The 24,711-nt window shown below is 37.7% G+C and overlaps 1 protein-coding gene across 2 annotated transcripts in view; it reads right to left on the reverse strand.

Annotated features, from left to right (window-relative positions):
- The window catches only part of plppr5b (phospholipid phosphatase related 5b), a 90,033-nt gene that overhangs the window by 27,363 nt on the left and 37,959 nt on the right, over nucleotides 1–24,711 (reverse strand). Inside the window, exons 3-4 of one of the 2 annotated variants that reach the window (XM_053494322.1) lie at nucleotides 19,482–19,670; nucleotides 6,563–6,695 (exon numbers count right to left, since the gene is read on the reverse strand). In XM_053494322.1, the coding sequence (XP_053350297.1) occupies nucleotides 6,563–6,695; nucleotides 19,482–19,670 (322 nt within the window). Of the gene's footprint in view, nucleotides 1–6,562; nucleotides 6,696–19,481; nucleotides 19,844–24,711 lie in introns of those variants that run through there. The other variant, XM_053494323.1, reaches the window with a different exon arrangement.

Here is a 24,711-nt window from a genome sequence, read left to right on the forward strand (position 1 = left end):
TAAGAGAAATCTAAATATTGAGGAAAAGTGAAAATATAAACAGTTATGTGCCAGATTTAATAATCTACTTTAAAATAAGCTACTATTAAGCCACTTGCTAAATGTAAACTAATTCCTGCACCAATAGATACTGAAGTGATATTAGTGAATTTTAACACGTTGGAGTCGTTTAAAGAGAGTGTACTAGGCTGAAAAACGAAGGAAGTACAACTTAGCAGAAACAAGGCGTAAGATACTCAACATTACAGAATTCTATTTCTTTGTATTAATAGGTTAGGCAGAGAGTTTTGCTGTACAGAAAGACAGGCAGACATGTACAGTACATGGACTTCAACCTAAAATAATATCATTTATTACATGGAACCTTATTAGCTTATTTTTAGCTTTAACCTTTGAATCATCTCAACAAACTTTCCGTCAATGACAGGCACTTCAGCTAGTTGAAATAATGCCTCAAGGTTCCACACCCCTTATTTTGTTGGCTTGTCAGGTTGTCGAGGTAAGTCTATTGTCTATGGTCATAAAATATTGTAAGTACTGCTGAAAACATAATTACTGAATGAGGGCTTGGCCTCTCCAAATCAGCACCACTCTGTAGTACACTCATAGAACAATACATATTGGGCTTTATTACAGTTGTGAATCCTTCCATGTTGTTGTGAAACTCAATAGAATACACAAATTGGCATATTTTCAACCATAGTCATGCAATAGACAATATTCTGCTAAAATAACAAGGGCCTTGTCCTCTCCAAATAAGCACTACTCTGCAGTACACTCATGGAAATGACAAACCAAAAGCTTTGCATTGTGTAAGAAATAAAAAAATAATAACAAATAAATAAAAACAGTGCATGTGTGAAAAACGTCTATCATCCTCTTGCCACCATGCCTAAAAAAAGTTTCCACAGGAACCACTGTACAAAATTGGCTGTTTGGATAAATACATGATTGAGAAGGTGTACCTAATAAAGTGCTTGGTGACTGTATTCTATTTAAAAAAAAATTTGTTTAATCTAAAGAAATCTTGAACTGTCTGTTTATAAGATTAATAATATGTAGAGCTTTATAAGTTTTCCAGTTGATAATACACCTCTGAATAATGCACTGGCTTTCAAATGTTCTTTGAATCATTTGTCAAATGCTCATTCCTCTTATAAATATAAACGTACAAGTAACCTCTCAGTGTAAAAGTTGACAGAAAAATGGAGGAGGATAAATAGCGAAAGCAACGGTAGACTTGGATATGATCGTGTCATGACCTAGAACCATTTTCTAAATTTAATTTCCCCTGGAAAACAGCAGCATGTGAGTCATTATGCAAATAAGATGTGTGACTGTAGGTAATAAATCAACTAGAAAGGGATGAAATTGCCCCAGCCTCAAATTACTATGGCTTTACTACCTGAACTAAAGTATAAGTACATTATTAATCCCAAATAAATGAACAAATAAAATATTAAACAATGCTTACTGTGTTATTATCAAAGAATGAAAAAAGGAAACAACTTCTCTAAGGAGAAATAATGAATGAATAGGGTGAGTGAGTCATTGGTCATCTTACTGAAAGATTTCAGAATAAATGTACTTACTATAAGTGATAAGGTAATGCCAACATTGGATGCATTATTCCTTATGCGTTAGTGAAAGCTGCACAAGAAGTTTCACTAGGTCAGATACACGTCGTAGTTATGTGCCGTTCTAACAAGAAACATGTTACCTGCTACCTGCAGGGAAAAGTACCACCCACTTTTTGATATATTACCATATCACTACATTAAAATTAATGGTTCAGGTAAAAAAACACTTACAGGAACTATAGATGTAATTGATAGCAATTTTACATACATAAGAGCCTAATTAACCGTATTGTTTTTAGTTTCAGTTTTTGCACAGAGGTTTAAGAAAAAGATGTGTAATATATTCAAGAAACATTTTTATGGACAAAGTAATTCTATGCATAGCCGATGTACGCTACAGTATGTCTAATGTCTACATGTTCTCTTTACAGGACGGCACATCACATTAACAAATAATAATCACTGCTTTAATAACTCTATGCAAATTAGTCCATTATTAGCATGATAATATATCCCACACATTAGGATTTCATGACCTCAGTTTGGTGTCTTGTATTCCATTAGATTATGTCCATAAGCTACTTGCTAGTTATGCACACATAATCATCCATTAGATTATGTGTGCATAGCTGTGGGCACAAAATAAATATAAACAAATAGCATGCTAAATAAATCAGAGTTGTGATTTTTAACATTGTCTCAAAAAGCTTATTCTTCTTACACTAACTCGGATATACAGTGTATCTTAAAAATTTTAAGATTGTGGAGACGTTTTCTCGTTTTTGTAATTTAACTCAAAATGTCAAACACATACTGTATATTATAGATTCATATGCACTCAATACTTGGTCAGGGCTGCTTTAGCACAAATCATTGCATCGGCCTGTGGCACTGCTGAGCCATTATTGAAGACCAGGTTCATTGATAGCAGCCTTCAGCTGGTGGTTCTGGTGTTTCTCTTCTTCCACTTTACAGTAACCCATAGATTCTCTATGGGGTTGAAGTCATATGATTTGGCTGGCCAATCATGCACAGGAATATTCTGATCAGCAAACAAGTAAAGCTTTTTAACAGACGAAAGCATGACAGGCTATAAAACCTACAGATAGATGACTTCATTGACTTTGGACTTGAGAAAAAAAAACAGTGGACCAAGACAAGGCAATGACATGGCACCCTAAACTATCATACTACTGTGGAAACTTCACACTAGACTTCAAGCCATTTGGATTCTGTGTCTCTCCAATCTTCTTCCAGACTCAGGAATCTTGATTTCCAATTAAAAAACAAAATTTATTTTCATCTGTAAAGAGGAATTTGGACCATTGAGCAACATTCCAGTACTTTTTCTCATTCGCCCAGATAAGATGTGTCTCTGGTTCAGGAGTGGCTTAATTCTAGGAATGCAACAGTTGTACCAGTTGTAGTTTTCCAGTTTCCTGGAAGCATCTGTGCATGGTGGCTCTTGATACAATGACTCCAGCTTCACTCCACTTCCTGTGAAGATCTTCCAAGGTGTTGAATTGGCATTGCTTGACAATCATCTTACAATCATCTGTTGTCATCATCCCAGTTGCTTGCGCACCAATTTCCTGCCACACTTTTTCCTTCCAGTCAGCTTTTTATGAATATTCTTTGATACAGCACTCTTCGAACAGCCATCACTTTTAGTGGTGCCCTTCTGTGGCTTTCAGTGCTTGTGGAGGCTGTTGACCATCTTCTAGACAACTGACAACTCAGCAGTCTAACCCATGTTTAGATTAACATATACATGGTATTTAAACTGCATAAATATCAATTTACTGCAAAACTAAATATTATAATATTTTAAGATACAAATGCTTGGCATATTCCACTTTATGTGCAATGAAATTAAAATATGAGTTTCACTTTTTAAATCAAACTATGGTGAGAAAAAAAGACACAAACCAAAGAACAAAAAATGTTTACATTTGTACGTAAAAATCATACAGGTAGACAGGCCTGCATTTTCTAAACTGGAATCCATATTGTTAAATGAAGCTTTGTGATTAATGTGATGATTCAATCTAGGACAATTAATGCAGCACTATAGTGGCAGCATATATGTTAATTGGTCTCATTTAATGTTTACTTAATTTTCTTTTGCTTTTATTCTACATCATTTCAATGAATCTTTACAGCAAGGAAAAAGAGTCTTCAGACTGCGTGTATCATGCCTGGTTTATTTTTGGCTACAGGCAAATGCTCGTGTTTACAGGTCGAGATGCTATTGGAAAAAAAAAACATCTCTGATGCTTCAACTCTGGTAACCTATGAGAAAATGCAGATTATTTTTATATTTTGAATGGTGCACTGAGAAAACTGTCTTAAGTGCCTGTGTAATCACACAATTCTTTCTTGTCCATTTCTTTCTTGTCCATTTAACTACTCAGTAGTTTCTTCAGGTAAGTTCTTCATACTGTATTTGAGTCCTCCAAGGACCTTGGTAAGTTGGTACAGTCCTCAAATATGTGGAACTTACCAACTTACTCCAGACTAAAAAATCTACTTAATTGGTTTTTATAATACATTAGTCATTTAAAACATTACCTTACAAATACAAAACCTTCTTAACTCCTTAACTCCGTCTTTCCTCAGAAATAAGTAATGAGCATTCCTCATAAACACTGTGCACTTACAAAAGGGAAAAAACACCTGATAAGATAAACAAACAGCATGTATCAAATCAAATCAAACTTGACTTGGTGCTATACAACAAAATACAACTGTAATAGAGTAGCAAACGTATAAGACGGACAACAAGCAAAAGAAGAAGTTCTCAAGATTTCTTTTGGTTATAAGTTTAAGAAAATTATTAACTTTTTAATAAACTTTTGAAGATTCCAAATCCAAGGCTGACTTTATATTAAAAGGCAGACTGAGCATTCAGAGCCACCACAACAGGTGCTTGGTCACCTCTAGTTTTATATTTTGTCCTTGAAACATGTAAGAAAATTTGAATGGAGGCTTTTAGTGCGACCTTACTTTTAAGTATTCTTCTCAAATTCTTTAGCACAGATTATATTTACAGGGTTACTTGTCTAAGTTTAATACTATTAAATTATTAAGAAGAGGACAGCCAAACAGAATTACTTTCGTTTTGCTCTCATTTAGATGAAGAAAGTTGGAAGCCATACTTTAATCTCAGCTCCAGACAAAATCTGTATAGATCCATCTCATGTACCTGGATATAGATCTGCAAAACAGCAGTGTATAATTGATAAAGCAGATCATCCTTTTTTAAAAACTTACGCCAGTGGTCCTAGGTGAAAAGAAAAGTTTGTAGGCCCAATATGGACCCCTGAGGGACACCACAGATGATTCGTACAGAGAAAGATGTTTGCTTGTTGATCTTAATTAAAAAGCTCCTGTTACTCACATATGACTCAAACCAATTGAGTGACATCCCTTGAATCCCTACAAATTGTTTGCATGTTTTAAAGCCAACAATATAATACTGTCAGGGCCAACAATACAATACTGTAGGGCTAAATTGCCTGCATCTACAGTAAGATCGATAAAATATTAAAAACTACTAAAATGCTGACGCTGCTACAGTATGTCGAGATTTAAAACCAGACTGTGTCAGTCTCCCATTTACTTTTTTTACATTGTGATCTACTTGCATGAGTGGGAATATTTAACCATGGTTGTAACCAGTGTTGTGTGTAACGCGTTAGAATACTCAGATTACTTTTTTGATATAACGAGTAATGTAACACATTAGGTTTGCCATTTAAGTACTCAGTTATTTAGTTACATTTTCAAAAATGTAATTAGTTAGACAATTTTGGTAATCCGTGAGCCAGACAGCAGTCATTCCCAATCCTTAGTGTGTGTGTGTGTGTGTGTGTGTGTGTGTGTGTGAGTGAGAAAGTCGTCCTACAAGCCCCGCCCCCGATAATCCGCCCCCCCCGTTATTTCTACTGTTATACCCAAATCTCACCTATGTGGTTTGACTATGCGAGTACTGACGCACGGAAAGATGGAAACCTAATCACAGCGCCAAAACTCGTAGTGAATCATGATGAACCGTACTTACGGACACCGCACGATACTGCGTAGATGAGATAGGGGTATTAGTAGTTAACAGATTATGGGCCAAACTTCGCTAAATGATGATGATAGAATAATTATAAAGGTCTTGACTAAAACAACATACATGAGGAATCACAAAGGCGTTTTCATTTTCTGCAATGGAAAAGTACTCTACCTAGTTACTTTTATCAGAAAGTAACGCTGCAATGTAAATTTTTTAAAGACAGTAATTTTATAATGTAGTTAGTTACTTTAAAAAGTAACGTCCCCTAACACTGGTTGTAACCAGGTTTTATGGATCTACACCAAGTGTCAAGTACAGCATCCAAAATGTTGGCACAGACTGTGACTAAAATATTGCTCTGAATCAAATCTTTTACAAATTCAGATGGACAGAAGAAGTGGAAAACTGAATTTTCATGTTTGTGTTCTGTTAGCATCAAGCTAGGAAGCTTGTATGAGTAATGTAATTTTTGTATCGTTTTAGATATATCGGAACTGATCACATAAATAAATGGACTTATGCTTTAAAAAAAGACAGGTACCTTCATGTGCAATCCATCTGTGTTCAGCAGCTTATGTTCAGTATTAACAATGTTTAATATAAGTTCATTTATTCTTCAATTCATACTAATCAAAAAAAATTTAAAGGATTTTTTTTACTAGAAAATCTACAGAACTGTGACTTCAAACCCGAGGTAAGTACTGAACCATGACTTTGGCATACTCTACAGTAAGAAATAATTTTTAAGCAGCCAGACTGGTAATTCCTACTTTATTCTTTATTCTTAATATATGAAAGCATAAAAAAATTACATGTAATATTCTTTGTTTCTCTGTTTAAAACCCCAGCTAGAGACACAGCTTCCAAATATGTTTGCTTTATTAAAACAATGGTGCCAAAAGTATGTTTAAGTACATACCCAAAAAGCGGCAAATCCTGCGCACCAGCGGGTTGAGGTAACAACAGTCCCCAGTCGCAATGGTCTTCTTTCGACTATCCAGATCTTTTGATGTATATTGCATCAGGAACAGCACAGCTTCTGTCACTGTTATCTGAAACAGCATGACATCAAAAAAACAAGGGACGGGGATAAAAACGGAAGATTAACAACACCTTCATTGCTAATGGCTATAAAATGAAGTTGATGTTTCACAGTCTGAAGTCAGCAGACTTGGCTCCTGTGTAACAGCATCATAATTCAACAGGAAGTATGGCCGGCCACCTAAACAAGCTCCATCTGCAAGCCACCTGCTGAATACAGCGCACCATATTGAGAGAGATAAACTCAGCTCATGTAGTCCATTTATACGACTAAGGAATTGAGAAGACATAAATACATCCACTCCTAAGATGAGAGTCCAAGGCCCTTTTTGCTCACACAGTCAGAAATCTGGAGGGTTCCCAAAGCACAAACTGCTGGGATGTACGCTGTTAAATACAGTGGTCCAACAAAAATAAGGGTTGGCAGTGGTCACCAGTGGGTGAAATGCTATAATTGACCAAAAGTGTTTGCAGTTGCTAGTGGAAACCAGGAAAATAGTACAAAATACAGATTTAAACAGACCTTGTTAGTGGGATTTCATAGATGGCTTCATCAAAGTCAAGCCACTAAAGACATCCACTTATGGATTTTACAGATGATACAATTTGCCATTAAGGAAATGACTGCGCTTTGTTGCTGTGCCATTGCCCAAAAAAGCATTTATACAACATAAAATGTTTTAGCTTGCTTTGCCCATGATTTCTTTTGTAAGTCTTAGTCACAAGTCTAAGTCTTTGTCACTTAAATCGAATAAGTATTACAAAATGAGACAGTCTACCGTTGAAGGTGCCAGTGTCAATTACAGGTACATGAAGTGGTAACAAAAACAGGATGTGCAAAATCAATTAAGCCATTTATCACCATTTAAGGCTTTATGTTGCTTATGGTCATAGTAGAAAAAAAAAACCTAGACAAACACAGTAAGAACATGTAACAATCTGCACAGGCACCAATCCAAGCTCAGAATCGAACCTGGGATGCTGAAACTGTAAGGCATCTACCAAATTCAAATCAAATCTCAAAGGTGACATTTATTAAATGTAATCAAATGGTAATAATTTAGAAGCAGTGACTTTATGATCATATATTAGATTGAATATATTAGATACTTTAGTGATAAAGATATGTTCAGTGTTCAATTTAGAACACAGATTAGAGGACTGTAAAAAGGATGCCACTGCTTGTTAACATCACACTCTTACAGGCTACAGCTGGGCAATGCTGTTCTCCTGACATGCAAGACCTCACAGTAGCATTTCTGGCACTCTCCAGCATGGACAGAGAAATTTATAAAATCTTAAGCTTCAAAACACCCCAGGTGCAAGTCAGGAACTGCTCTTCCAAAGCCATAAAAGCAATACAGAGATATACTGTACATGGACAAGGATGAGTTCAGCTGCTGCAACCAACAGACTGCAAGAAAATATTCACACAAACAGCAGTGTCCTGAAATCAAATACTGCACCCAAAACTACAATGCAAGATCTTTAAACAATTACTGATCATACATTTCCAGAAAAAAAAAAACTGTTCATGCAGGCTGACAAGTGAGCAAAGTTTTTATAAGCTACAATTTATACTCTATGATTAGTTTGACCCTTTTCAGTGCAAATGATGCCATTCAATTACTGTACAAGCCAACACGCAATCATTCTCATCAGAGCGCATCCATGCCATCTCATAAAAACTTCTATCCTATTTTATTGATCAAAAAGCACCTCACTTTTCCTCATCATTCTCATCTCTTCTGCTGTTTACCACAGGATGAGGAGTTTAGTTACAGCAGACGGGCCACATGGATGAGCATACAACCAGCATAATTCCTCTTTCATCATATACTGTAGCTGAACCCCTAACCCCATTCTTCAAACATTATACCCAACACAGGCTATCCAATACACACAAGAGCACAGAATAATAGGTGTTGTGTGACACATACTTTCAGCATCCAGAACTAAACACCTACTATATACAGCAGGTGTATAGGTTAACAAGATTTTTTTTCTTCCATTCAGCAGAAATGTGTTATTCTGTGTGTGATGTGACAACCATGATTGGGTTCTTCTTCTTCATTTTCCTCAACACCAGTGAGAATGACTGAAGCCTTGCTCAGGCTCCTACTGGGTGTACATGTCTATTATAAGTATAAACCTGAACAGCAATATCAGGAAAACTTTTTAGTAGACAACAAAGTAATTGTTTTTACATGTCTGCACAAAATGTTGCCTACATTTAAAAGGGAAAAAAAATCTATTTTCTTTTAGGGCACTACAATGTTCAATTAAATTCCATAGCAAAAATGTTTACTGTCTGATTTGTCTCAAAGAGCTATAGTTCTTACAGGTTTTAAAGTTTTAAAAGCTATTAAAAGTGCTTAATGTGCTTTAAATCTGTCCTAAATCAAAGGGCGTCTATGAGCACATATACTAAATATAAATACTTAGTGGGACTAAAGAGTCTCAGCTGAACTTCTAACAAGGGAGGACGAATCAGTAGACCGAGCAAAGCAAGCTATACCATCAAAAAGAATGGCAGACTTTTTGCATCTATTAGTCTTAAAGTTTTAATTGGATTACATTTTTTTTTTTTTTTTCTCGCTAGGGGGCTCCCACATTAAGGCTACTACTACCACTCTATCCCGCGAAGACTATCCTGTGTTTTCTCCGAACCGTGTGGCGTCAGCCGACTGCATCTTTTTCGAACTGCTTGCTCACGCACCATTAGGGGCGGAGTAACACACTCGAAGGAAAGCGCTAGCCGCTCCTTCCGTGTGCTGTAGAGCCGTGATTAATGTGAGAGCGCAAGTACCTCTCATCCCTCCCCCCTGAGAGAGCTCGGCCAATCAGCTCTCTCTGTGCCTCCGGCTGTGAGAGGAAATCCTTTGCTTTATTTTGATGGGCTTTCTTATACAAGGGGTATTCCACAATATGAATGCAGAAATTTTGACAGAGGAACAGGACTATAATGTGGTACCAAAAAGTTAACAGATGGCAGCACAAGGCTGCATGCAGTCATAGGAAGCACCGACCTTCATAAGTCAATGTGCCAAAAGACACCGACCTGGCTGTGCAACTTGTGCTATTCTGTTTCAGTGCGTTACCTCATCACCTTTCATCATGGACAGCAAGCTAGAACAAAGAGTGAAACATGAAATTTTGCATAAAACTGAGTCAATCTTCCACAGAGACGTTTGACATAATTTGGCAAGTTTACTGCGATTCTGCAATTAATCTTTTGTGGTGTTTTGAGTGGCATGAACACTTCAAGAGCTTGTTAAAGATTTAAACAAGCTCAACCCCCAAAAATGTCAAAACAATTCGGCAAATTGTGCATGATGAGAACAATCCACAACATTGCTGCCATTGTGTGTGTCATACGGCAGGTCCGTAGCTCAACCAAGTTCCTGCTCATCGTTTGGTTGACATTTGCAGCATTGCGCTTTAAAAATTTATCATTCATCAGATATTGACAGTCTGGCCCATGGGGACGAATTTTTAAAGCGCAATGCTGCAAATGTCAAATACAAAAATATCGACTTCTACTGCGAGATATTAAGACGTCTGAGGGAGGACGTACTGCAAAAGTGACCAGATCTGTGGCGTGCAAATCTCAAAACTTCTTGATACCCCCTCGTAGAATCTAAACAGACTACTTTAAAAAGCCAAGACATATGACAAGATGATAAAACACATTGTTAGAGCTACTGTATGTAGCCTGGACCAATGTACATGGACCATTAGCCGTGACCCATTAGCCAAAAAGTTTTGAGAATGAAACAAAATTTTAATTTTCTTCTCCCTGCAAGCTTTTTATGGATGCCCCAAACAATTGGAAAAGAGAATTCTCAGAGAAAATGACTTTACGCCAGTCCTCAGCAGCCCAATCCTTGGACCTTTTGCAGAACATCAGTCCGTCCTGGATTTTTTGCCTGAAGAGGAGTGGATTCTTTGCTTCCCTTCTTGAAATGTATGAAGGTGAGTGCTACCATCAGTACTGTGTCATGCCAACAGTAAAACATCCTGAGACAATTCATCTTTTCAGCCAAGGGAATGGGCTCACTCAGACTTTTACCATGAATAAAGGATGGTACCAAAAAATTCACCAAGAGAAACTTTTTCCAACCATCCAAGAATAGTTGACGAAAAACGCATTTTCCAGAAATGATGGAGTACCTTGCCATAAGGTAAGAGTGATAACTAAGTGGCTCAGGGAACAAAACATCGAAATTTTAGTTATTATTTAATTATTTAGTTTTTTTTTTCAGGATCCTTGAGAAGAGGATGGACAATCAGAACCCCACAAATTTGGACAAACTCCAATCATTAATTATGCAAGAATGAGCTGCCATCAGTCAGGATGTGGCCCAGAAGTTGATTGACAGCATGTCATGGTGAATTGCAGAGGGCTTGAAAAAGAAAGCGCAATATTGCAAATATTAACTGTTTGCATAAACTTAATGTAAATGTCAATTGAAGCCTTTCTCATTTATGAAGGGCTTGTCATTATTCTTCAGTATATCATAGTAACACCAAAAAGATCTAAAAACACTAAAGTAGCAGACTTTGTGAAAATTAATATGTGTGTCATTCTCAAAACTTTTGGCCACAGCTGTATATCCATCTCTAATTTGTCTAACTGACTGGTAGTAAAACACCCACAGAAAATGTAAATGAAGGTGAAGACTGCAGGATTAATGAAATGCAATACTGAAACACAAGCTACAGCATACTTCACATAACACTGGGCTTACTAAAGCTTGCTAAGGGAGACAAGCAGTTTAATTAGTCTACACCATTGAAGAAGTGATTAAAAAGCATGAGTAGGCATACTCATTCTTTAAAGCCAGCATCAGTAAAAGTGACACCAAATGATCTAACACACAAAAAGCAAACCAGCATGAGCTCTAAGTCCAAACGCTCACGCCTCAGATCTAAAAGACTCAATCACCTTGTCTGATGACGGCACTTATTGACAGCTTTTGTACCAAGACATGGCAGCTCACATCTGGGTTCTGAAAAACACCCATGTCCTCATAAAAGGTGACTACAGAATGTTTTACAGATTCCACTCTTTTGTTAATTGTTGATAACCTTATTGTCCATGTGATAGCCTGTCACAATGATTACATAATCACCTAACCACATATGTTTAGGCTTAATTAACAAACACAATATATTTTCTAAATAAGTTTCTGGATATAAGTATATTTCAGTCAATATTATTTTTTCGGCAGCACAGTGGCTTAGTGGTTAGCACTGTCGCCTTGCACCTCCAGGGTCTGGGTTTGAGTCCCGTCTCGGTGTCTGTTTGCATGTTCTCCACATGCTTGGTGGGTTTCCCCTGTGTACTCTGGTCTCCTCCCACAGTCCAAAGACATGCATATAAGGTTAATTGGTGTTTCCAATTTAACCAAAGTGTGTGTCCTGCCACAGTTGTAAAAAAAAAAAAGGGTATATACACAGTGCAATGGTCACCAAGTTTTGGCATTTTAAATTGTTGGGCTAGAGGTGACATTGCATGGTCATGTAATATAGGGATCACACCCGGTAACTATTGTTAGAATTTGTCAAAGAGTTGGGGCACAGCTCTTTAATGCACTTATATTCATAGCTGCATTTGAATAAGCTGCAGCAGAGTTGTGTAGGTGCCTCGATTATTACTGACGCTCTTATAAGAGGGACTTACATTTTTATGACTTACATTTTTATCTCATTACACATCTGAGCAGTTGAGGGAACTACCCCTGCACCCCAATAGTAAAATAAAATAACCCCCAATAGTAAAATAACACTATTGTACAAAAATCTTGATTCATAATCAATTAAATGATGTAGATTAAATTAAAGATATGGGAACAAATGTTTTTCTGTGACGAGCTGCAAAGTGCCTAAAATACAATTTAAAAATAGCTGGTTTATGTATGTAACAGCCTCAGTAGCGACCTTATTTCCCCTTTCGTCTGTTTTAACTCAGCATTCAGCATCACCAGTATACTAATCACCAGTCTGATCATCTGCTAACATCTGCACCTGATTCTCACTGGTTAATGCCTTATCTTAGATGGTTTTAATGCTTGATTGATTTAGGTCATTGTGTAGATTAACAAACAAAAGCATTCCTCTGAAACTGATCAGGTACAGGGACTGGACTGAAAATGAGACCCGAAAGGTCATGGAGGGAGCATGGAGGACTATTTCTGAAAACTACATAAAAAAATGCAAGAAAGTCTGGCACTTTGGAAGCAAACTACAGTATGAAGAAATAAGTGGTGGCTCAAGATTTTGAAATGTTCTTTACATGTTCTTTGCATTATTCATGTTTATTACACTGCCAATTATGCTTAGAACACAGTGATTACTCACAGTTTGTTTCTTCCAGTGTGCTCTCCTGGCCCACTTATGCCAGTTATTCATACCATGAATCTGCACATAGAAAAGGCACTGCAGAGCACACAGGAAAGGAAATTAGGACCTGAGAGCTGGGCGAGCATGTGAACGTGTGAACATCTGTCAGTGCGGCTGATCTCAGGTGCAAATAGACACTGCATTCTCGAAAACTAATGAAGGGAATTCACACATGGGGCTACTACAGTATTTCTAACAAGCACTGAGTTCACTGAGTATTGCTAAGAAACATGTTGCTATATGTTACTTACTGAGCTTATCAAACAGGCTGACCTAGGTGCTCTTTTCACTTTGATCTACAGTATATAAACAAAAAATATCTTAAATCTTTAGAAGGGAATAATATCACACCTACGCCAACACCTGCACATCTTCATCCTGCTGAGAAGAGTTTTTAATTCTGATTATTTTTAAGAGAAGAATGAGATAACATTTCAGTTGCCCTCAAACCATTGAAATACTAATCCTGAGTGTGATGTTGCAAAAAAAAATGGTTATTTGCATGAGGCCATAAATAAATTAAGCCAAGTATAATGGAATAGTAATGAATTTAAGCATAACCAGATTTCAGAATAATTATTGTGAATTACATTTAAAGTCTAATTAAATTGGGTTTTACCCAACTGTCAAACAATCTACTGTAGTTATAGAGTTCAATGTTTTTTCCGCAAATTTAAAGCTAAGAAATTATGATTTCCATAAATCCTCCTGGAGTATGGAGAAGAAACAGGACTGCCATTAATATTTATACTGTATAATATGCCTCCCACCCTTCAGGCTGTGAATCTGTTTATTTTCAGCTCAACTTTATGTATGCATGCATAGGCAGCAACTCATGTGACACCACATGTAAAATTGGGAAACAACAAAGACAGAACAGCACACAGTATAACAAACTCAAAACAACAAATTTGCTATAATAAAGCTAACAATGGATTGCAGGTGAACAGACTATCTGATTTGTAGACCCTGACAGAAAGAAATCCTACAAAACCCACACATGGAAGGATCTCTGCAAAATTGTACATTTCACAGGAGAGTAGTCGTCCAATTCGGAAAAAACAAAACAAAAAATAACAGAACTAGTTCAGATCCATTGTGTCTCGAAGATAAAGTGAATTTTTTTAATGTGTCAGGAGTCAGCTTGGCCTAGTTTCTTGAAAACTCAAAATGCACTCACCAAATTAATAGCTATGTTCAGGTTCTCCATCTGTCCTGTGGTGGCAGTTTAAGGAGATCACCTACAGGCATAAACCGATAATCGATTATCAGTTTAAGCAAACCAATCGATGACTGATTAATGATTGGTTTAACCACACAGTACAATGCTTCTTGCACTTGTGTTTTCTGTAAATCAATCCCACCACCATTCACTATTACTACTCCCAGAATACGTTACACATACATACTAGGATTACAGGCTTATGCCTCTATTACTGAATATATTAACGTTAAAACACAACACAGATGTCAAAGCAGAAATACGCTGTCATTGCAGGCAAACTAGTATTTATCATTGTATGCAGAGCTACTCCTTGTGACAGATTTTGCACAGCACCCGCTTCACGTTTCCTTTGTTAACAGTTTTACTTGTATAATTTTTCCTAAAACCAAACTACGCCCACATCCGAGAGCGATTGTTGTTTTTGGGGGTTTTTTTTGCACAAAAATTGTATAACATCGCCATGTTCATTGATCGGCATTATACGCATGTACGGTACATTTCTCAGGCTTTCTGCATGTTTCCGCTACACAGCAGTTTACCAGGGACACAGACAAAACCATGCAACATTTTAAACAATTTCAATCAAATGCTGTATTCCATAATCAGTCGATTAAAATGCACAGGTTATAAACTGTTCATTGAAACTTGATCGTTTCATCAATACTGTACCTACAGGGTAAGACTGTCATTATTCAACGCAGTTTTAAGCTTTCCTAAAAATACTAAGACTTTCTAAACATAGCCCATTAGCACATTAGTGGTGCACACAGATAAACAGGCTAAACAATCTCAGCAAACCTCTATCAGGTTATGACGGTTCAAATCAACAAATCAAGCCTTGATTTGAACTACAGAGATCCATGCAATGTTTATGACCCATCAGTTTACTATTTGAAAAATTCTCAGGCACTAATTATCATTACAAAATAAAATACTGTTTGCTGAGGCAGGAAGGTAAAAAATTCATACAGGATATGTTTAGTGAAGATGGTTTACTAATATACAAATGTTGGTCTGAATATGAATTACTGGGTTTCAAAGATCATAACGCAGTAATACTGTTGTGCCAAGTCAGGAGAAGAAAAGCTAAACTAATAAAGATGGCAAATTCAGACCATACCTATGAGTGTGTAGAGGAGTGCTACAAATACTGTAGTACTACACTCTGTAGTAAATTATTCACTTGTACAGTGATTTTTATGATGAATGTGTTAATTAAACAGATAAAAAATAATAATAATAATAAAATGTGCCATCATTCATAAGGTGAAGCTTTCTGTATCTTTAATTTCTAAATAATTATTTTGTACACTACAAAATAAATAGTTGTGGGATATGGAGTGAATTTACATTAATTACTTAACACTATTTATTTTATGTTTATTTATTAAGAACACTGTACTAACACTGTACTAATACTGGGTAGGGTCTTCACTTGCTCTCAGTACAGCCTCAGAGCTTTGTTTCATGGATTCCACAAGATGCAATCATGTCATACCTTTCTTGTACTGTATGACATGATTGCATCACACAATTCCTGTAGATTTTTCCAGGGGCACCGAAAAACACTTAAGAACACTGAACCAGTTTGCAATGACTCTAACTATGTTACATTGTGCATCATCATGCTAGAATTAGCCAGTACAAGAAGGGTACGACATTACAACCATGATCCTGTACCCAGTTCCATGACTGTCTATCCTTGGACCAATTTTGGTAATTACTAACCACATTTCCTACCGGGATAAGACCCTATAAGACCTGGATCATTTTTGGAGACCCAGTGGTCTAGCCATCACAATTTGGCTGCTGTCAAAAATCTCTTAGATCTTAATTCTTGCCTAATTTTCCTTCTTTCAACACATCAACATCAAGCTGACTATTTCTCGCTGCCTAATATATCACACCATATCATTACATTCTTCAGGGAAAACAAAATCCATGCAAGAGCTTCAGTAAAAAAAAAAAACTCTTCCGCAGAGCTGCTTTTCACAAAGCCACTGTTCAATGCACATATCAGATCAGTAAAACCCACACAAGCACACAAAGGTAGAAGTATTTCACAGTGTTTCTAATTCAACCCTTAAGGGCAGACAAAGAACAGACTGCCTACTGCAAGACAATACAGATAAAAATTACAACCTTGGGCACATTGCTCATTTTCCTATTTTTGGATAAACTGATGTCAACTTCAATTGACAACTAAAAAAATGTCAAAAAAAGTACAATATTATTACATAAAAAAACACTGAAGTAATGCATTTTATGTTATAAATCCACTCAGGCGTATATAGATTTCATATAGCAAGGCTTAGGCTCTGCCCACTTGATACAATCACTTTACGGCAGGTAACACTGAAAATCTTGTGTCCTGATATAAATGTTGTGTCATTATGACAAATGTTACTTCTTTTTATACATTTTCTGATGTGAGTAGTTTCTTAAATGTTGAAAATCAGTGACTTTTTTGACCCAAAGGTTTTGTTCCAAAAATGTTCCTGGTTAAACTAATGATAGTTTAACAAAAGTTTCACTAAAAGTCTTTCCCCTGGAGCATGTACTCCTGGTGAAAAATGTATTCCAACAAAGGCAGTATTTTTCATTTTATAAAATATGCATGTTGCAAAACGTTCTGGACCTATTGCATTCTGGATGTATTGCGATATGTAATACTAAAATAAAAATAGACACAGTCAGACAGACATATAGATAAAAAAGTAAATGCAAAAATAAACACATAAATACATGAATGTATCAGTAGAGTGATGTCTTAAATCCCAGCAATATCCAAACACGACTAATAAAAAAATGACAGCCGGTCATATACTGTAGACTTACTTAAAACATAAGAATAGAGGAAAATGTGATTTCATCTGGCATGTCATAATCACTGATATCACATTTTTCCCTATTCTTATGTTTAAGGTGTGAATATTTCAGAAACTACTGATTTTTCTGGGATTTTTACACATAATGTAAGTTAAACACTATGACCCGGATAGAATGGGGTAGCTCAGTGGTTAAGCATTGGACTATGGTTTGAAAGATCCCAGGTTCAAGCACCAAGTTGCCACTGTTGGGCCCTTGAGCAAGGCCCTTAACTCCTCAGATGTGTAATGAGATTTGAAAAAAAAAATTAAGTCGCTTTGGATAAGAGCGTCTGCCAAATGCCTAAATGTAAATAGAATAAAGTTACAGAAAAAATGTGAGTGGAAATGCCTTGTTGATGAAAGAGGTCAGAGGAAAATGGCCAGACTGTATAAAGCTGACAGAAAGTCTACAGTAATTCCAACAACCATTCATTACAGCTGTGGTAAGCAGAAAAGCATCTTAAAATGCACAGCATGCTGAACCCTTAGGCTGATCAGCTACAACAGCTCGAGTCATCCAAGAACAGGATCCTGAGGCTATAGAGGCCAGCGAAACTGAATAGTTTAAGATTGGAAAAATATTCTCTTGCATTTTTTCATTTTTCAACTGTACAAAATCAGTAAAGCTGTAACCTCAGATTACTATTCATAGTAGCTGGTCTGAAAGAGGTACAACTGTGGTCTTTTGGTGTTATAGCCCATTCGCCTGAAAGTTTGACATTCTGGTTATTTAAGTTACTGGAGCCTCACTGGAAAGTTACTGTCAGCTAAAATCATTCCAGTCTCTGACCCATCACACTAACAAGGTGATTCCACCCACAGAACTACTGCTAATTGCATGCTTTTCTTCCATATTATTCTGTATAAACTGTAAAAAGTTTTGTGTGAAAATCCCAAGAGATCGGCAGTTTTAAAATCAAATATCCCTATCTGGCACCAACAACCATGCCACAGTCAAAGTCACCTAGATAACATTTGATCAAAATTCTGAAAACGGGTGTAATCCTTAGCTGATGCTCTTTTCCTGTATGATTTAATTTGTTGCAATTCTGTCACATGATTGGCTGGCAGGATATCTGCATGAACATCCAGGTGGCTGGTGAGTACCAATTCATGCTGATTAACAATATCACACAACATACTTCTTTATTATACTGTAGTATTAGTGTAACCAGTGAAATCAACAATTTAATATTGTAAAATCAACACACCCACATAATGTCTGTAACTGAGGCAGTACTGGTAGTTCTAGTTGGTAAACACTGTGAACCACTCACTCACTCACTCACTCATTGTCTACACCGCTTTATCCTTTACACAGGTCCGCACAGGCCTGGAGCCCATTCCCAGGAGACTTTGTGCGCAAGGGAGGGTACACCCTTGACAAAGTGCTGGTCCATCGCAGGGCACACACACATTTTCACACACTTCAGGCAATTTGGGAATACCAATTAGCGTAATCTGCATGACTTTGGAGGTACTCGGAGGAAACCCACCAAGCACGGGGAGAACATGCAAAGATGCACACAAAGACAAGTATTGAACCTGGCCAAGGATTCAAACACGGACCCTGGAGGTGCAAGGCGACAGTGCTAACCACTAAGCCACCGTGCCACCTCCTAGTGAACCAGTGTAAGGATATACAGTATTCACTGAAAACTTCAAAGCATGGAGTTGGGTTTCCTCTGTGTACTCCAGGTTTCCTCCCACAGTCCAAAGACATTAAGATGAGGCTAATTGCTGTTCGCAAACTGCCCATGGTGTGTGAATGAGTGTGTGTATAGTATGTGTGTCCTGCGATGGATGTCCGGGGTGTACCCCGCCTCGTGCCCTAAATCTCCTGGGATCGGCTCCCGCCCCCCTGCGACCCTGTATAGAGGATAAAGCAGTATGGGCGATGAGTGAATGAGTAATTCTGTCTACTAGACACTGTGCAGCAGCCTACAGTATGCTATTTTGGACGCGGCTTCATTCATGGTGCACTTAAACAGGAGCGCAGTAAAAGTTAAGACTAATACCACGATTTGTGTGGAAGAAAATGCAGTTTTCAATGGCAACATACAAACTATTATATTACAGTGTATCAACAAGAAAAGACATGAAATCAGTTCGCATATGGATAACATTATCACAAGCATGAATCTCCCCAAAGCTGGTGCGCGTTGCCATGGTGAAGAAGATGCACTCATACTGCAGGTAAAAACATTTGCCTTAATAATAATAATAATAATAATAATAATAATAATTTTAAAATGAATGAGTTACATTGACCTGGTATAAAAGTATGCTGAACTCACCACGAGTGTGGGCACACCGGCCACCACGGCGTACAGCAGCGCGGGCGGGATGGCGCTCGCCTCCTCCGGTCCCAGGTACGGCTTCGTGTACGCGTTGTCGTAGCAAAAAAAGCCCTGCACGTGCACGTTGAACGTGTCCGTGTACTCGAAGTAGTAGGCCAGCATGACCGTCCCCGCCATGATCACCAGCTGAAAATAGAGCATGGTGGTTAACGGTTGGCCTGAGAGCATTTACCGGTCCACAGTGCTGAGGCGGGCGGAAGAGTGCAGGCGTGTGTTCATCCCTACTCCTGCTGCTCCTCTCTCTGATCTCGGCTCGGTGTGTGCCCGTGTTCACACATCAGGCTGGCGCGCGGGTGTGAGCTCAGAGCCATCGCACGCCGCGGAATCGAGCACGCGCTCTCTGTGCCAGGCTCTGAGGTGCGCTCGCGCTGAGAGGAGCGGCGGATGACGACGGAGGGTGACGTGAGTGCGGCGCCGCGCGCGTGCTTCGCGCATCCAGCAACCTGTACGCGCATCATCAGTAATCCGCACATGTCTGCTTCTTATCCCTACAGATCCCAAAGAACCCAGCGGTGTCCACATGCGCTCTGGAGGGGATCAAGTGTTCTGGCATACTTATTAAAGCGTGTGTCCAGCAGACTGATTCGCTTAAGCAGGAGTTCGCAACCCTGGTCCTGGAGAAGACTCTGTCCTGCAATTTACATCTATGCACCCATTCAACTTCAACAGAATGGACTGTTTAGAGATATTGAGAGATGGAGAATCAGTAAATTTATGCAGGACATGGAGACCAGAATGTGGAACGTGAAGATTAAAGGACTGACAACACCATACTGTATAAAAATTCGGCCCAGGACGCACTAAAACCATTGAACAATGGAGAGCCATTTCACTTTTGGAACGTCCCGACCACTGCAGACTGGGAACATCTCTGAAAAGTTGCAGATTTGCAGAGTTGCTTTGACCTAGGTGTCTAGTCATTACAATGTGGATACATTTTCAATATAGTATCTTATTACAATGCTGGCTGGAAGTAAATGGAAGTTGTTGGAAGCAGACAAAAATGTGCAAGAATAAGGATTTAAGTGACTTTGACAAGGGCCTATTTGTGATGAGCTCAAAAAACAGCAGCTCTTGTGGTACGTTCCCAGGCTGCAGTAGTCCAGACCCACCAAAAGTCTCACTGATACACATGGGGTGCGAAGGCTGGCTCATGTAGTCCGATCTTATAGAAGCGCTAGTGTAAATCAAACTACAGAAAGGTTCATGCTGGTTGTAACAGAAAGGTGTCAGAAGTGCATCAGTGCATCACTGTAATGGGGCAAAAGGGGACCTACTCAAAATTGGGCAGGTGGACAGGTATGATTGGATGATTGGTGTGTATATATGTGTGTATGCATCCTTTCTTCCTCCTCGTTTAGCAGCAGTAACACACACACACACACACACACACACACACACACACACACACACACACACACACACACACACAAACAGTAGTAACAGTAGTTGAGACAAAACCTGTCACATTTATTTTATAGCTAATTTTTTGAGTATACGCTTCAGTCAACAAATGCTTCAGTTGGCATACCTGGCACACTTTATCAAATATCTTCAGTTTTAAAATAATCAGTGTGATAATGAACTGCCAAATTTGTAAGCCAAAACTCATAGAGATATTGGCGTTCCATAATCGAACATCCAAGCTGTGAAAATGTATAGCAGTAAACCATCAGCCTGCAGACTTACATTATAAATGTTAAAATTAAATAAAAATATCACTTTGATTTTCAGTAGCAATTGCCTGTTATGTTCAATATATCTAAGAGCTGCTATAGCCCTCAATTAAAGCCAAGGATTACATTCATCAAATCAATGTTTTTAAGGATAACTAAGTGCCTAGCTAGAAACGGGTATGAATTAACATGCTATTGAGACCCTAACAGAATTTGACTGAATTAGCTAGCCAATTAACCTTAGCAGAAAAACAATTCTACAGTTTGCTTCTATTTAACTTCCAACCTTCAAGAACTGTCATAATTTCAACTCACAATTAGTAAAGAATCTGCCACGGATCTGCTAAGAACTGCTACGGTCCTGCAGGAATTTGCTTTTTGTAGTACTGTGTCACAGTGCACTATGCAGGGTAGTATAACTTTTTATTTCAGTGTATTATGAGATCGATCACATGAAATTTTGCCACGTTGGAAATTATAAATAAGAAAGTATCCAAAGCAGACGTTTGCAGGTCATTGGGGTAGGGTAAACTGCCAGGACATGAATGAAAGCCTCATATAAATGAAAATTGGTTAAGTTTTTTTTGTCAGTGACAAAAAAAATGTTAGGGTTAGGGTAAGTAGCAAGTCTAGACAAATTGTAGGGGTTTGGAGAGAAATAGTAGCAGTTTCTGAGAAGTCCTGACAATTGAAATTGTTTCTGGTTTCTTAGGTTTGTTGTTTCTGGTTCATAGGTTTCTGGCAGGTAAAGCATAAAAGTTTTTGATGGCTTGTGAAGAATTTTAATTCGGGAATTCAGCATGCTCTAGCAAGAAGTTAAGGAATTTGGGAATTATTTAAATAATTTAATTAGTACAATATCAGTGTTTTACCAAGGCCTGTGTGTTTTGTAGTCTTCCCACAGCTGGTAGTCCTTTTCTGTCCTTTTCTATCCAATATCATAGTATGGCTGTGCTAGGGTTATTTATAACCACACTTCTCTGCTCAGAATCATTCATGAAACTAAAGTTTTATAGCGTACCATGTTCCACTCCCAGATGTTCACATTAACCAAGTAGCGATCCATCAACTGAACAGGCATAGTGCATGATAAAGTGATGATTTATTGCACACCAAGTGTGGAGTTTCACATCTGCTCTGCTCAATCATGGTAATTGGGCAGCTGTTTTTTAGAACTTGGCAACTGTAAAAGCATTTGTGGAGTACAATTCAATTCAGAACAATGCTGTGATCTTTATTTCTTGGTCTAGTACATTTTCTAAATTTTCATTTCTGTTTTACTATGCACATTTCTTACCATCTAAAAACAAGATCCTAGTTCCATTATACCAAAATGCTCAAGAAGAGAAACAATCCTGAACTCCACATTATCAAGAGGAAAAAAAATAAAAACCCAAAAGACAACAGTGGTTTTAGATTTACATCTTTACCAATCAGTTATAGACTTTTGGTCCCTTTTGCATTAGAATTCTATATAAAGATATCATGGCATCGTCTACGAATATAAAACAATGATTGATTCATTCTTTAATTCCTACACTCATCTGTCATAGTGTCATGGTATTCATGGTATACCAGAATCTATCCCAGTAACATTGGGCACAAGGTGGGAATGTACAAAGACATCTGTAAAACTCATGTCAGAGGGGAGAGTAGCCAAGTCATCTACCAGCATGTTTTTGGCACGTGGAAGGAAAATGGAGAACCAGAAGCTCACTGGAGCAGAGAGAGAACTGACAATACCTTTGTGGGTGCATGAGTGACTGTGTGTGCATGCGTATGTAAGTCCATGAAAATAGCTAGGGTTTACTACTAATAACATGCAGTCGCAGATAAAAATACTTTCAGCCAGTTTCAGGTGAGCTTTGTAGGACTTTTTGCTGACTGTTATGTATTACACTGAAATTAATGTATTGTCTGACTGGGTGCCCCCTTATATTCCTCTTATGTCTGACTGAGCATTTTGTCCTGGCATAAAGATAGCAAAAGCAGCTCTTCTAAATCTGGAGCTTTGTTTGCTTGGTCTAAGAGTTTGGTAGTTAACCGACTACTAACTGAAAATTGATGCTTCTGTTCAAGTCAACTGACTTGCTAGCTACATTATTCAGAGTGGCTAACAATGTTACAGTGGATGAGCATTTGTTAGTGGAAAAAAATCAGGCCTTTTGTTGTGCAGTTTCAATGTCTATAGGACAGCAGCTGAATAATACTGGGTAGCAAAAGCATTAAAAATGCAATAATAACAAAATCATCATCATCATCATTATCATCATCATTGTTAACCAAACAAATGAAAGAAATTAATTGCCTAATAAAATACTTTACAAAATGAAGCTTTTCGGTTTGGGCTGGTCTCTACAGTCCTGTACTAAACAACTGAGCCGTTGTTTCAGGGATCTTGAAATCAGATCTTATTCTGTATGTGTCATTTCTTTACAAAATCTAAATAAAGCATTTATTAAATACAGAGCAATAGAGAGAAACCTAAAAGTGTCACATTTCAAGTGGCCATGGATTACCATACGAGCCACACTTAATAAAAAATTTATGACAGCTACAAGGAGATTTCAAGGGATTCTATGTACTTTCCTTTAATGAAAATATTTGTGACAGGCTGAAAAATACTGAAGTCTGGATGTCAGGGAGAGCAAGAGAGCTGTCTATAATAAGTGCTGCAGCATCGGGCTCAGCTTTTACAGCATGGTACAAGTCAAACGACCCATACAGTAGGTTTTTCAGAGATTTCTGTGAAAAACAAAAAACAAAGATAAAAACAACAGCACTGATTTATCTGTTAATGTATTTTTGTTTAGGAAAAAAACACTTTAATGCAATACCTTCACTAAATTTAAACACACATAAGGATTTTGTATTCCTAATGAATTCATTAAAGATTCCATGCTGTCTATCTTTACCCCACGTTTAACATCCATTCTCAGTTTTCCTGTAGGTTACTGTATTCAGTGTTTAAATTACTGAAGCTATAAAATCCATAATGAATAATGTTATAAGTACGAATGCTAGTGAATCTCATACTGCATTGAAATATCAGTTGGATGCCAGTAATTTGACAGTTCCTATCTGTCTGTAAGCAGGTCCTATCTATCACCAATCTGAACAAGGTTTTGCCCTTAAACAATTCATGTGTCACATTTTAAGTCTTGGGCAACAACAATAACTGCTATACCTGAAAGGATGAACTGACATCAATAGCCTAGAGACATATTGTTTTGAAGGTCAGCTGTAGCTCATTACCTCATCAGGAGGGAAGACAAAAAGAGCAGATTTTAACCTTTGCAGTCCTTGCAGCTGTAGCACATCTGTGCAAAGATATGTGTGGGTGTGGATGAGAAGCCAACTGACATGAGACATGGCTGTCCCTGAGTAGTGAAGTGTTAATTAAAAAAAAGAATATTCTGTTCATATCATGGATGAAAGTGGCTTATGTCCAACAAATGAGGTCTTAGTTACTTTCTTAAATAAGAATTCTG

Source organism: Clarias gariepinus, chromosome 4 (assembly GCF_024256425.1).
Source record: "Clarias gariepinus isolate MV-2021 ecotype Netherlands chromosome 4, CGAR_prim_01v2, whole genome shotgun sequence".
Lineage (NCBI taxonomy): Eukaryota > Metazoa > Chordata > Actinopteri > Siluriformes > Clariidae > Clarias > Clarias gariepinus.